The 14,127-nt window shown below is 39.2% G+C and overlaps 1 protein-coding gene across 1 annotated transcript in view; it reads right to left on the bottom strand.

Annotated features, from left to right (window-relative positions):
- PDE3B (phosphodiesterase 3B, cGMP-inhibited) overlaps positions 1-14,124 on the bottom strand; it is a gene marked incomplete at its 5' end in the record, with an annotated part of 80,185 nt that extends 66,061 nt beyond the window's left edge. The window contains one exon of the mRNA XM_008949173.1: positions 13,909-14,124. Coding sequence (XP_008947421.1) covers positions 13,909-14,124 — 216 coding nt within the window. The remainder of the gene's footprint in view (positions 1-13,908) is intronic.
- Between the last annotated feature and the right edge of the window lie 3 nt (positions 14,125-14,127).

Below are 14,127 nucleotides of genomic sequence, written 5' to 3'. Positions count from 1 at the left end.
GTGGATAGGTAACTACTGGAAGTTATTGAATTTTAATCAATGCAGGAAAAAAGTATTTAGAAAAAAGAATCCCTTGCTTCCGAGGTTAAACCTCACATAACCTTAACTTTGAAAACTATTCTTTAATATGTACTACATAACAAAATGTCAGTAGAATCGCTACAAAAAGCAGTGCTGTGGGAAGCACTGGTGAACCCTGCCTAGTCCTTCACTCTGGTAACTAGGGATGATCATTTTCATACAGATCACAAAAATCCGATTGAACATCTCTGAGAATCAAGCACAACTACAACATTCCTTGGAGAAGTAGGCTGGAGAGTTTAAATAATTTTTCAGTTTCTCCAAAGAAGCTTTGCAAATTCTCCTGAGCGCCGCAGCAGAAGGCTTTGAGACCAAGCCAGTCCTCTCCTTTGTAACAGTCGAGTTCAGCTTGCAACACTATCAAAAATAAAAGAACTGTAAGCTAATTGCTGCAAGTATGACGCAAGCGGTTTCCTAGGTAACAGCCCAAGTTGCTGAAGTGCCTGATCCAGCATTTCCTCATCTGTTTGCACTCACACCAGCAGTCTGACAATGTAGTCACTGCATCCTGTTTCACTCGGCAGCCAGCGAAACAGACTGAGCTTAACCCTTGACTGACTTCTTTCCAGTTAGCCTTGCCTACCTAGAAGTTAACTTCCAGAGCCAAGTTTCATCCATGCTGGTTTAATTTTCTCATGCTTTTGCAGTAGCTGCCTACACCGCATTTCCTTTTTAATCGAGAAGGAACACGTAAGAAAGAAAACACAACCTAAAATTAAAAGATATCTGTTACGTATTTTTTAATTTGCATTTGCACTACTGAAAGTTTCTGCCACAAACTATCTAAAAAAAATAGTCACCTGCAGATTTTACATAAAACATCAAATTCTCTGTATCTGTGACTTTAACTTTGTAGTTACAGAATTTGCCTGATTTTATACACAGAATAAATTAGATACAAACATCAGGAAGATCTATCAAACTGCTTCTCATTGATGTCAAAGAGATGTGTATTCATATAGCAGTAGGAAGAATGTTTCAAAAATGTATCACAAAACAGTTACTGCATACACCACAAAAAATATAAATCACATTTTGATCTAAAAAAATAGAAAGTACATGGATCTCATCGGTGAGCTCTCCTGCAGGCAAACTGCACATTCTAGGGCAAATTTAAAAAAAAATAATCTAAAACATTAATAAAAAATACAAATCCTAGCCTTTCTGACAATATACTGCGCACACCCCATAATTTTATGGTTTATTTTTAAATGTGAATTTAATTTTGGTCATTTCAGGACGTGAATAAACATGAAACAAACTATTTCCAGCACAGAGCTTTTATGTGCTGACATTGGTGCTTATCCGGTGTAAAACATCACTGGTTTTCTGCACTGTGGAGCAGTTGCGAGGCACAAAGAAAGCAAGGCGGCAAGATAAAAGTAACATTTTTTTGGTTAAGTATTCTGGGCAATGCTCAGCAAGGCAAAAACACACATGAAATTTACTGCTGGGGGGAAAAAAAGTCTCCCACCTTCACTGACTACCCAGAGCAATTTGAAATAGGAAATCCCCACAAGCATTCTGAAGTAGACAGATGACAGCCAGCCCCAACAACCTGTCACAGCAGCTTCCTGACCACTAAAGAGAACTGGGTACTGAAAACATGAAGGTGCAGAGAGGAGGCAACATTAGGGACTTTTCACCACTTCTTTCACAAAAGCTTAATCACTTGGGAGGCCAGGTTCACGTCAAGTCAGAGCTGCCCTAAAACGGGATCTAAACCTGTACTGATTTTCCAGTAACTGGAAGTCTCTTTCTTTCAAATACATCAGAGATTCTCAGTTTCTTGGGAAGCCTTCTTGTTCAAATCTAATACCACAAATAACTTCGTCATGTTCCAAAAAAATAAAAACCCCAAAGTTTCAGGTCAAGAAGCCCAGGGGTACAGACAAACAAGTGCCCTGAACAAAAACCCTCAGAAGAACGGCCCGCAGGCATGTGCTGGCAGCTATACCCATGCAGAAAAGAGAAACAAAAACGGGGCTGCCATGTTTCACCAATATGATCACTGCTCTGGCTTAGTCAGCAATTCACTACTTGCTGGCATCTCAGCAATGTTCTTCTCTAACTACAGATGTTTTTGTCAGCAGGCTTTTCTATTCTGTTAGTATAGTTTTCCTCTGCATCACTGCTTAGGTTCTTCAAACACATCTGCATTCCTCTTCGTTCTGATGTTGCAGTACCCGCATAGTGGGTGGGAAGGCAAGGCAGAAGAAAAAAGAACACGTTTTCTTCACCAACAGACAATTTTCCTCAATTGAACAGAAAGCCAGATCAGAAAAATAAAAAATAAAAGCAGCAGTCTGGTACGTGCTTATGGAAATTCCAGAAAGAGATGACGAAGTTTCAGGGATGAATGGCACTTGAATGAAGAGAGGGATGAAGAGAAAAATCATGAGGCTCATGGCGGCTTTAGGTTCAGACAGGTTCTTCAAAACTAAATTATGACCTACTCAACCAACTAAGTGGTTGCTGAGGACATCTTTGGTAAAGTGAGTCTTCAGATGCCTAGATTAGAAGCAAGCGGAAGAACATCCACGTACAATGGATGTCAGAAGGCACTAAAAACACTTCTATCTCAACACGAACACAGGCACCCAAGGACTTAAACCATTTCAGTTCTGGAACTGACACAGAACGTGACCATTTTGTACAGAAGGCTAGCTTCTCTAAGGCCTGGAACTCTATCCAAATACTAACCATTTAAGACTTTTGCAATGCTCAGAACTCTTATCTGCCTTATAACAATGCACCAGCTACAGAACCCACCCTCATGATGCACAGATTTTCTCCAGCTCTGTCTCCTGCAACACAAGAATTAAAATACAGCTCTGTCCACCAAACTCACCTCCCAAATGACGTTCACACCAAGACAGATGCAAGGAACTCACCGTTCTTTTTGACTCTGGCTTTTCTTGGCTTACCCCTCTTCATGAAATCTGCAGGGGTATCACTGCAGAACACGTAAAAAAAAAGTGAAGGAGAGCTGCTGGAAAGAAAAAGACAGAGCTGGGACACAGCTGGGAATCTAACAGACATGCTGAGCCAAAGTATTACTCAGAGATTGGAAATAAAGTTCAAAATTTCCTTAAAAAAAAGGTTCTGTAAAAGTCCACTTAAATTTGTTTACCTTGGAGGCAAATAAAGCTCTAGACATCAGGACAGAAAATACTCCTTTGTTCCTGCTGACCATGTTACAACCCAAGCTGTAATTAGAATGAAATATCTCAATTAAATTTGTACCTGAACATCAGTATTATAAAGATCAGGCAAAGCTTTTTTACAGGTTGCAAACATTGCAGGAAAGTACATTGACAAACACAAATTCTCTGATTCTTTCCCTCCAGTTTGAATGGGGGAAAGAATTAGAGAATTGTGAAGGGAGTCAGATGTTCAGTAGTCCTTTTCCAAGGCACAGGCCATACCCCATTATCATTAGCCTGCCAGCTCTCTTGCTAAAACTGCAGCACCTGAGCCAACACTACTCCAAGTTCTCCCTCCTCACTGGCTTACAATGGGAAAGAATTGGGCAAAACACAAACAAGACAGCTGAAGGCTTAGGCTTCTCAAAAAAAACCAAAAAACACACACAACAAAAAAAAACCAAACAAACAAAACAACCCACACCACACCAGCAAAAAAAAAAAAAAAAAATCAACCTAGAAAACCTTTGTCCCCTCTATCCAGGAAATAAACAAACAGAAGATTGTTTTCAGCTTTGAAACCACCAGTTCTCTCTGGGGGCAAAGAATAAGTTCCTAACTACAAAAGCTGACACATTAAGAGCTCAGATCTTACAAATTCATTTGCAGTTATGCTTAGGGAGGATGAAGCAGGTGAGTAAGCACCTTGCATCTGACCTGCAGAACTAACAAAATGAGAAAACAAGGAACTTTACGATATTGTACAGTACCAAGGTAAAGAGTAAGGTCTGCATGGGTATGTAAAAACTAAATGTACACATTTTTCAGTCTCCTTACACATCATTTTTCAATAACTGCCATTTACATTGTGCTGATGTAAGACAGTCTAGAGCAACAATGCTGAAATACAAAGAAACACTTAATTCTTCTATAAGTTATGTTACTAAATATTCTACACTTTTTTAAAACAATGCTTTGATTACTACGTTTCTAAAGAAGTAAAATGTTTTCAGTCAGAAATTTTTTATGTCTTTGCTGAAAGATATCTGTAATTTTGGACCAAATTATGGTACTCATCTTGTAACATGTGGAAAGAGGAGGAACACACTGGTAGGAAGAGGTGTTAAAAATTATTGTAAAATAAAGAACTGATAAGGACAGGGAAACAAAGAAAAATGACATTTAAAAAAAAGACAAGCAAGTAAGCAATTTACTACTGAACTTAAATATACTGGGATATTATTTTTCTCATACTTTCAAGCCCAAAGAAATAAAGATGTGCCTTCTAAAACCACACCAATCCTGTCCATCACCAGAGAAGTGAAAGGAACATGGCTTTAAGAATGCATTCATTTGAGATGGTTAACACTTGCTACTAGAGAGCCCAAGTTACAAATTACATTAAACCCTGTGAATTTTTAAACAAGTAAGGACCATAATCTCAACCCTTAAACACTGTAAAACACATGTTCTTTTCCACTTGAAAGCTTAAGTGCCCTGCTGACTCCGGGGAGCTGCCTACTAGAATAAGTGTTAAGGCAAGTATAGAAGACTTCTAAATCTTTAGCAATGAGATTTTAACAGCAACTAGTTTCTTACAAGAAAAATGACATAAAAATACATATCTTTACAGGTCCATTATTAAAGCTGTATTGACTTTTGCAGTTCAGCATCTCTTTTGAATATATTAAACAGTTTGGATCTTTAATCTTTTCTAGAGTTGTAAGATACTTTCCTGAATGAGATACCAATTTCTTATTTACTGATATAAGGTCAGTTCCTAAATTAATTTGTCCTGAAATTTTAAAGATCATTAGTAAGATTTAGAGTCTTACTAATGAGTTATGCAAATTTCATACCTAAGCACAGTTTTATTCAGTTTTAACAAGACTGTTTGAAGCTTATGGTCTTTAAATTAACTTTGTTTTTTACTCTTCATTAAAAAATTGTTACCCTTCACATATAGACTGAAATACTATTTCCTTCTTCAGAACATTGGGCAGATGTCTCCAGGATGACAGCCATTGTCTCAGAGGGTTTGAAAACACAGGCCACGCTTAAAAGCAATAGCCACAATTTCCCTCTGCTCAACTACTCCCATTTTCTTATTTTTATCTTGATGTCATAGCAAATTACTTGCAAACCTATTATTTTCAAGCTTCTTTAAGGATTCTTTGGCATCTAATGAACAGGCTGCCACTTATGAAAAATAAACTATTTAAAAGCAATGAGAAAAAAAGACTGGTCATTAACACAAAAGCTCTTCCAAATGCCTCTGTCTTAACCAAATTTGTTCAACTAGAAACTATAAATAGTAGGAAAAATTAGATTTTCAGTATTACCGTGGAAGTATCCTGCTATGGTGAATAGAAAGTAGCAAGAAACTCTGATAGAGATTCTAATGAATACTTTTCTACAGCTACATAAAAATAAGTTAACAGATCCTTGTAATCAAAATACTCTCAACTGCACTTTGCCATAAGAGCACGAAGCTGTTATGGCAATCAGATGGACATACTACATTTCTCTAATCATTGGAAAGTTCCTAAGTAACAGTCCTCACCTTTTTACTATTAAAAAAAAAAAAAAAAAAGACTAGAAGATGCTTACTTAAACATCTGTGTGCATAATCAGTTGACATTCTCTCATTCAAGTTCCATTTGCAATTTGCTTTGTAAGCTTACTTCAGTGATCTCCAGATGGATACTACGCTGCCCCCAAAACGCAGTTCCTTGAAACAAGGACAGGAGGACACATACAGGGTGGATAACATAAGTGTGTTTCCATTTTGTGGTTAAGATATGAAATATACTGCTCAATCCTATACTAACATGTGAGGAGGAGCCAAGCTCCTGTCATCATACCATTTCTTTCCTGGTCTATAATCAGCAACACTCAGCAGGTACATTTGTGTTCCAGTGCACTTTCGTACGGGCAATCTCACTGGAAACTGTCTAACCCCATCAATATTCATCCTTCCTCATGCAATATAAAGGCTGCTTCTCACAGATCCAAGAGTCAAGAAGAAAACTGTGCCAGTGTGCCTTTACTTCTTCCAGTCTGAGCCAGTTCCTTCAGGGCAGTGCCAGAGCAGATGGCATTTCACAGGCACAGCAGGATCTAAACTTCTTCAGTCTGCTAACCACACCTTCAGATTTCAACACAAATTTCCCTCCCCTACTAAGGCCGTAACTGCTTGTATCTACAAAAATGCAGTTCAAATTAACTGAAATTTAATACCCTATTCTGTAACAAGGATAATTCTAAGAGTGAGAATCTGTAGGATGCCATGGAATTGCAAGAGCAGGTATCGAAGAGCCTGTGAACACCTTTACACATCACATTCTCTAGGTGGCAAATGAAAAGATGGCTAGTGTGGATACCAACCAAGACAATCATCACTTAAGACTTCCCCCAAAAACATTCCTTTCTTTTTGAAGTCAGCACCATTAAACTATACGCATGACACTGAATTTTATTAACTGCTCATGATGTCCTACAAATACAGGGATCAATCCCTGCCTCAGAGAAAGCTCAGGAAAGGTCAGTTCACTTCCAAAGTGACAAGCCCAGCTAAGAGGCAGGAAAAGGTTAGGAACAGTTCTGGAGAGCCAAAGTTACTGTAAAAACTCACTGATAACCATTCTTAAAAAACCCTTTACTTCTTATCCTATATTGGCAACTTGGAGCACTTAGAAACTTAGAATTCTTTTAAGAGAACCTGCTGGACAGAAGGAATAAAATCATATTCCTGAAATGGTAAACTGGTATTACACAACAGTGCTTCGGAGGAAAAAAAAAAATAAATTAAAGATCCAGGAAATATTATGATTGAATCTGTAATATTAAAATGACTCGAAGAAAAATAAGAAGACCCTAAATATAAATATAAGCCTTCAATTTTAGGTCACGTTGGAACAAAAATCATGCTAAAGATGTAAACAGTGAGCCTAGTATAAGAATGCCTTTTATGGCCATTAGTTTACCTCCTGTCTTGTTAAAAAGTGTTTAATACAACCAAAAAGAAAATGTAACACTACCAAAACTGGATGTTAAAAGAGACACTCTAACACCACCGTATTTTACTTCAAGAAAGCTATGAAAAAGTAGGGATGGCCCAGCACATTAAGACTTACTCCTGGTGACCAGCTGCCTGTATTTATATGAACTACATCCTTTCCCAAAGCTATATGATGCATTTTCAAATATAAAACTCCTCTAGGAACAATAATTTTATTTCAGCAGTCATTCATTGTTGTGCCATCTCTAGTTCCTAGAACACTTCACTTTGTTACACTCCCCAGTAAGGCCATTCACTTAACTGGTCTGCACTTAAGGACAGATATCTCCAATCTGCTTCTGTCACACTTCCTTTTCCCAAATACTATCATCTGTCAGTTGACTTGTTACTCTGTGAATTCTAATTTATTAGTACCCCTGGTTCCTGTCTGTTTGGAGGGCTCTCGTACTCTTTTACTTCCACTGAACTCTTAAAGTTATGTGTTTTATGCTTCACTAACATTGTCATATATTACACAGTCTGCCTTGACCAATCAAAGCCCTCACTATTACCTTACATTACCACTCCTGCTATTAAGTCGCAGAAAATTCCCATTTTTTTCCCATTAAAATCTGTTCTGTTGTGTTGTTCCACCTTGCTACACATTGTTTTCAACCACTGAAAAAGTCATGTCGAAATTCAACAATTCCTTTCACTCCCCTTTACTCTCATCTTAAACCATTCTTTCATACCTCTCTCTCCACAAAGTTTTATTGGGGACAAGTCTGTGATATTCCAACAAAATGTTCTCTGGCTGTAGCCTCTCAGGGTCTGCCTTGCCTTCTCATTTGGTGAGCAAAAGCTTCTCATCTCCAAGTTTTCATCAGTGATAGAAGGGACTATATCTCCATGTTTCCCCACCTGTAATCATTACCTTTACTGAAAAGCACATGATTTACTCTTTTCTATCTTCAGTTACTATTTTCTGAACATCAGACTTGATAGTTAACAATGGGCTTCATTCAGTAATTTTCTTGAATGATGATAAGGCTGCATGAAGCTTTATTTTTTAGGTATCAGAAAACAAAACTGAGAGGAAAAAAATGCAGTTTACCTATCAAATGTCAAGTAAGGCCCAGGCTTAACAGAACTCCTGCCCCTCAGTTCTAGTATTCACTCATAACATGAGAGACACTCTCAGGGGGATCCAGAGTTCAGCTCATACTGCAAACTTGCTCTGCGTTGGGACATATTCCAGAGACTCTTTTCACTTTCCACCCACCTTTTTTCATAAAAAAAAAAAAAAAATTGCTGGAATTTGATGCTTTTTAAACATCTAAGGCCATAGTGTTCAACCAGTTCTGTTGGTCAAGCTCAACTGTTAGGATGGCACTGTCAGACATTTACATGCACACACACACACACACAGTGTCCAAAGGAGTCTTTTCCTCAGGAAAATTTACCCAACTCCTTGTAATTCTCTTCCCTTTCACATCTAACCCCACAGAATACACTGTTCATGAACCAAGCGTGGAGGTTGCCCTCTCTGCCACTCCAGAGACTATCCTGGGATCCATTTGTTCTTCATCTCTACAATTTTATTTCACAAGTTTAAAATGTCTTCCTAGACAAAGTTGAAAATTCATACTTTACCCAATGTGTCCTATTAGCGTTCTTTGACCCAGTCAATCTCACAGTTCTTAGAGCCCTCTTTCCCAGCTTCTTCCACCTCTCCTGCTGGTGCTCTGGTCACTTCTCCCATACACCAGCCTCCCCTTGCTTCAGATTTCTCCAGCATTTCTACAGCAGCTGTCTCTGATCTCCTTCCTTTCTCCTCAGACATTTTCTTTCTGGAAAACCCCACCTGCAGAGACAGTCACCCCCCTTCACTACGCTGATGACTTACAGACAAGTTCCCTGCTTTTACTGTATTTTTGCTGTCCAGAATACAAACTGTCACCAAGTCTTGGATATCTAAAAATGAGCTTAAGGTAACATCTGCTAACTGAGCTCTTACTCCGTTCAGTCTCCCTAAAAGCATTCTTTGTCATTCTCTGTGACCCACTGTATTGTCCTGGTGGCCACTTTGCAGAAGATACTAACTTAAACTCTGACCACTCCACAGTTTTCCACAGGCTGACCATCCTCAAATCGTTCTTCTTTTGCAGTATAACACTGCAAGAATATCATTTCCAGATTAAAAAAAAAAAAAAAGAAAGGAAGGAGCAGGGGGGAAGAAAAAAGAAAGAGGATGCAACTCTTACCAAGAGGCTTCTCATTTCACATTTCATCTAGCGCAAGACATTTTGTCAAGGTCAGAGAGAACCAGACAGAAATAATACAATCCTACTCATCTGAAATATGGTTGCACAGTTTTCCAAGACCATTGCTTTCACCCTGTAATCCTTCTCTCTGTATACTCCCCACGCCCAGTCACATCCCACTGAAACTGGTTACATTCACAGCTCAACACAACCACATTTCTACCTTGATTTTTTCTACAAGACAAACACTGAAATCTCAAGAGATATGAGGATTCTGTTAACAGCAGGTACACTTGTGGTAATGGTCATTGTAATCATTAGGGGAAAACTTAACATTTTGAAGAGCTAGTTTGCCAAACACATAACATACAATTTAAATCTTCTAGCTATTGTCTGCAATCAACAGGTAAAGGCTCACATGGTTCAGGGCTGCAAACAATATCCAAATTTAACAATTTTAAGACACTGTAAAATACATATTAACACACAACTTGTGCACTAGAAAGTTTACACCTCAGGTACTTAAGGACAAAGTATAATTTGTTTCACGAATAGGTAAAGACAAGGACATAAACTGTAAGCAAATAAGGAACTGCATTAATTTCAATTTACATAAATATTTTGCTTTTGAAATCAAGTCCTGATCTTCCTGTGGTAATGCATCAAAGGTGCGAGAGAGCTTGGAGCAGAACCTGGGGAGAGCTGGGGGTCAATCCAAGAGGCTAACCACAGGACAGTTCTTCCTGTAATTAGCAGGGCACAACATGAAAGCAGCCTTTAGCCACAACTTCCCAGCCTCCCTACGTGCTTGAACCTAGTCAGATAACAAGGAAAAGTATCAGCTCTTTCTGCAGACTATTTTGGACACACACCCTATGTATTTAATTAGCAAGGCCTATTCTTTACTTAAGGAAAAATGTGAATTTTAGAAATCACAGATACTTTCTGAATTCTGAGAAGTTCCCACGTATGAGTTTCTGTGCAGCTATTTGCTCTCACATACACGTTCACCATCATGCTAAAGAAAAAAAAAAGTTTTACTACAATATTTTTCAAGACAGAGTGTTTTCAAAATTTGCAATACCAACAAGCACCTTTTAGATTGCTGATTTTGATTTGGCTTTCATGCAAAAAAAAAACCCCAAACTTAAGAAGTGCTAAAGATGCAACAGTCAAAGATAAATCATTTGATACCAGCAGCAGTAGGAACAGCTGCCAGATTAGCATCCGATTAATATATGCAATCAAAACAACACCTACACAAAATTTGTAATACCAATCAATACTGCAGTCATACTCCTAATAAGCAATTCCTCCCTAGGTCCAAGATGAATATTGAAGTAAGAACACTAAAAGCCTGCTAAAGACATATGAATTTCTGTGAGCAGAAGTGTTAATATAGCAGAGTTCAGAAAAGACATTGTATTTGCATAATTTTTGACTTATTTCAGTCATATCACTTCCTTCTATGTGCATTTATATTTTTGATAAAGGCATTTAAGTATATTCGCATAAAAATGTAAAGATATAAACTATTCAAAACTCTTACTTCCCACCTCAAATTAGCCAGCTGCAAGTACTGCAGAAAGCCACAAATAAACATCAATTTGTAAACTTTGGTGGCTAAAACATGGAGAGTCATATAAAAGGTAAGAATAAAGGCAATCCAATTTTATCAACCTTCCAGCATTATAATTGCCATACCTGTTCAAGTATAGAAAGCAATAATCTAAATATTCTCTATGTCCACTCTCCACACATGCAGACCCCTTAGAATTGTTGGCTTGAGTTTACTAATGAAAAAAAAACCAGTCAACTCAAGACAATTATTTTCTCATGTATTTAACTAGACAGGGAGTCAAGCAACACGTAACTGAAACCTTAAGGTCCCTACTAGCGTTCCTTATTTTCCTCTAAAAGTAACTAAATTCCACACAAAAAGAAAATTTTTCACAATGAGAACAACTGGGCATTGGAATGATCTGCCCAGGGAAGTGCTGGATTCCCTGACACTGGGCACTTTTAAGATTCAGCTGGACAGGGTGCTGGGACATCTTGTCCAGACCACGCTTTTGCCAAGAAAGGTTGGATCAAATGATCCTTGAGGTCCCTCCCAACCTGGTATTCTAAGATTTGACACATCTGCCTTTTCTCTTCTCACGTGTCCCTGTTTGCAGAGGTTCATACAAACCTCTACACACAACAGGTTTGTAACAATCATACGAAGTACATCAAATAGAATCACGATAGTAACCGAGCTCTGATTCACCAAAGTTCCCCCCTCTTGGTGGGCCTGTAGCACGTTGCTTGTACTCAGCTGATCTTCCCAGCAGTGCTCAGTAAACACACTCTTAAAATATTAATATTGGAAAAGAGTCATTGTATGATTTTTTAAAAGATCTGCAAAACAGGCAATCAGTCCTTAAAGAAAATTCACATAATAAATGCTCTCTGAAAAGCCTGAAGTGCATTCATTCCCTGATTCGAGGAAGCAATATAAAAACCTTGTAGTGTTTATTCTGATAAAGTCACACACTATAGGCTCACTCCTCCTCCCCAAAACAATTGAGGTTTCATCAGCTCTGTCAGATCTCTCTCCAAAGTCCAAGAGGAGATCAGAGGATTTAGTGTGTGTTCTTCTTATAAAATACTGCACAGAACATATATCTATGAATTGGATTTAAACTGTGCACAGATATTTATTGTAAAGCATAATAGACTATTAGCAAAACAAAGAACTTCAGATCTCTTTGTCTCTGTTCACTTCTAGTGATAAGAAAGATCAAATTCTGAAAGTCTACCAAACAGTTACATTATATTATGAACATGTAGGGTTTAAGTACTGTCAATAAATTCTACGTATTTAGTTATGTTTGACATTTATGATGTTACTTAAAGAATAATAAATGCCTTAGCTTGAAATATGCGCGTGCCTTTAGGAAGTGAGTCGAGTATCAAAGGAAGCATTTAGCAACTTGCATAAGAACAAATATCTTCTATCATCTAGAAAGGTTAATGAAACCACATTTTCTGAGGTTTTTGTACTGCAGACAAACGTGGCAGAAAGAGAGCATTTACTACCCAGAAGGGAACAGAGAAAGTAAATTGTTACACAATATTCCCTACACAGCTGCTAGTACAACACACTAACGTTTCTTCCACAGTATGCATCAGATGGTTTGAAACTTAGTGAATGAGCTATTTCTGACGCCTGTCACACACACTTGCGTTTTAACCTTTTAAGCAAAACCAGATAGTGCTGTATTTATTGTGGGAACGCAAGGAAAGAAGTGCTCAGAAACGACTCCACCGTTTCAGACCCACCTCCCGTTGCCTCGGCCCGGTTCCACAGTCAGCACAAGAAGCGCATCGTGGGACACAGGTCAGAGCAAAGTTAAAACATTTCATTTAGTGTCCGTGAGGTTCAGCCACAGCAGCAGCAGAAGGGGGATCTGCAGCAACGAGCACTTCCCAGCAACTGCTCACTTGTACGTTTATTAAACACACTCCCCTTACTGCCCCCCTCTAAGGGGCCGATAACCCACTCGCAGCAGCCTCGGGGCAGTTCCACCGGCACCACAACTCGATGCTCCAGCAGCTCACGTGCAAGTTCCAAACACAAACAAACTCCACACACAGGGGGGTTCGCGCTACAAGAAACAAGACTCACTGAGAAGTTTTCAGGAAGGCAGAAACCAACAGAGTTCCATTCAAGAAAACTGAGCGTTTCGGGCATCCCTCCAGACTCTGCTGAACAGCTCTCTCTTCAGTAAAAAGAAGCTTCTTAAATCCCATCAACCCAAACCTAATGTTAACTTACGTGGGGTGAGGAAGAGAGGGCGAGGAGAGAGAAACCAGGGGCAGTAATCTGCAAGGAAGAGGGACAGCTGCCACTCAAACAACGTTGACAAATAATAACCCTCCAAACCTGGTATTTCTCTAGCACTTGGCAATTATTTTGTCGACAGAAAGCAGTAAAAAGCAGAAGTCCCGAGCAGCTAAAAAGCTGTAGTTTTTTCTCTCATAAACTCCGCCAGAAACAGAGAAGTCGTTAGGCTTTGGAAAAGAAACAATCAAAATAACAAGGGAGCCGACAGCCGAAGATGTCTAGTTTGGGGTTTTGTTTTAAACGGTAAGAACTACTTTTAAATACTTAAGGTCCTGTGAAAAGCGAGCGAGCCTTCTGTCCTACAGCAAACACATCGTTACGATTTATCGCCTATATAGACATAAGGGATTCTATCGAGTCTGCAGAACCGAGCTGAGAAACTCGCTAAGGGACTAACGTTTTCCTGCAGTGCTCTAGCAGGAGCCTGACAGTTAGCACAGCTCCAGCGCAGACACACACCGCCGTGAGGGAAAGCGAGCGCCGCTCACTCCTCACGGAGTTTCTCCCTTCAGTTTCGGAGAAACCTACCTGCTCTCTGGAAATGCAAGGCAACGAGGGTCTCCTAAACATTTTGCAGCTGCCATAGTAGCTGGCCGAAGTTTCCCCTAAGGACACGCAGCTCGATCTCCTCCTGGGTCTGATCACAGGCACTTTTTCCTCCACGCTGGGCAGCCGTGGGCGGTGGTGATGCTGGTGGTGTGCTGCTCGGCTCTGCGCCGAGAGGATGCCGCGCTCCCCGCCGCAGAG

The sequence above is a fragment of the Merops nubicus genome, unplaced genomic scaffold (genome assembly GCF_000691845.1).
Source record: "Merops nubicus isolate BGI_N331 unplaced genomic scaffold, ASM69184v1 scaffold28311, whole genome shotgun sequence".
In the NCBI taxonomy this organism is placed as follows: Eukaryota; Metazoa; Chordata; class Aves; order Coraciiformes; family Meropidae; genus Merops; species Merops nubicus.
The sequence above is the reverse complement of the archived record's forward strand: the minus strand, read 5'-3'. Positions and strand labels throughout refer to the sequence as shown.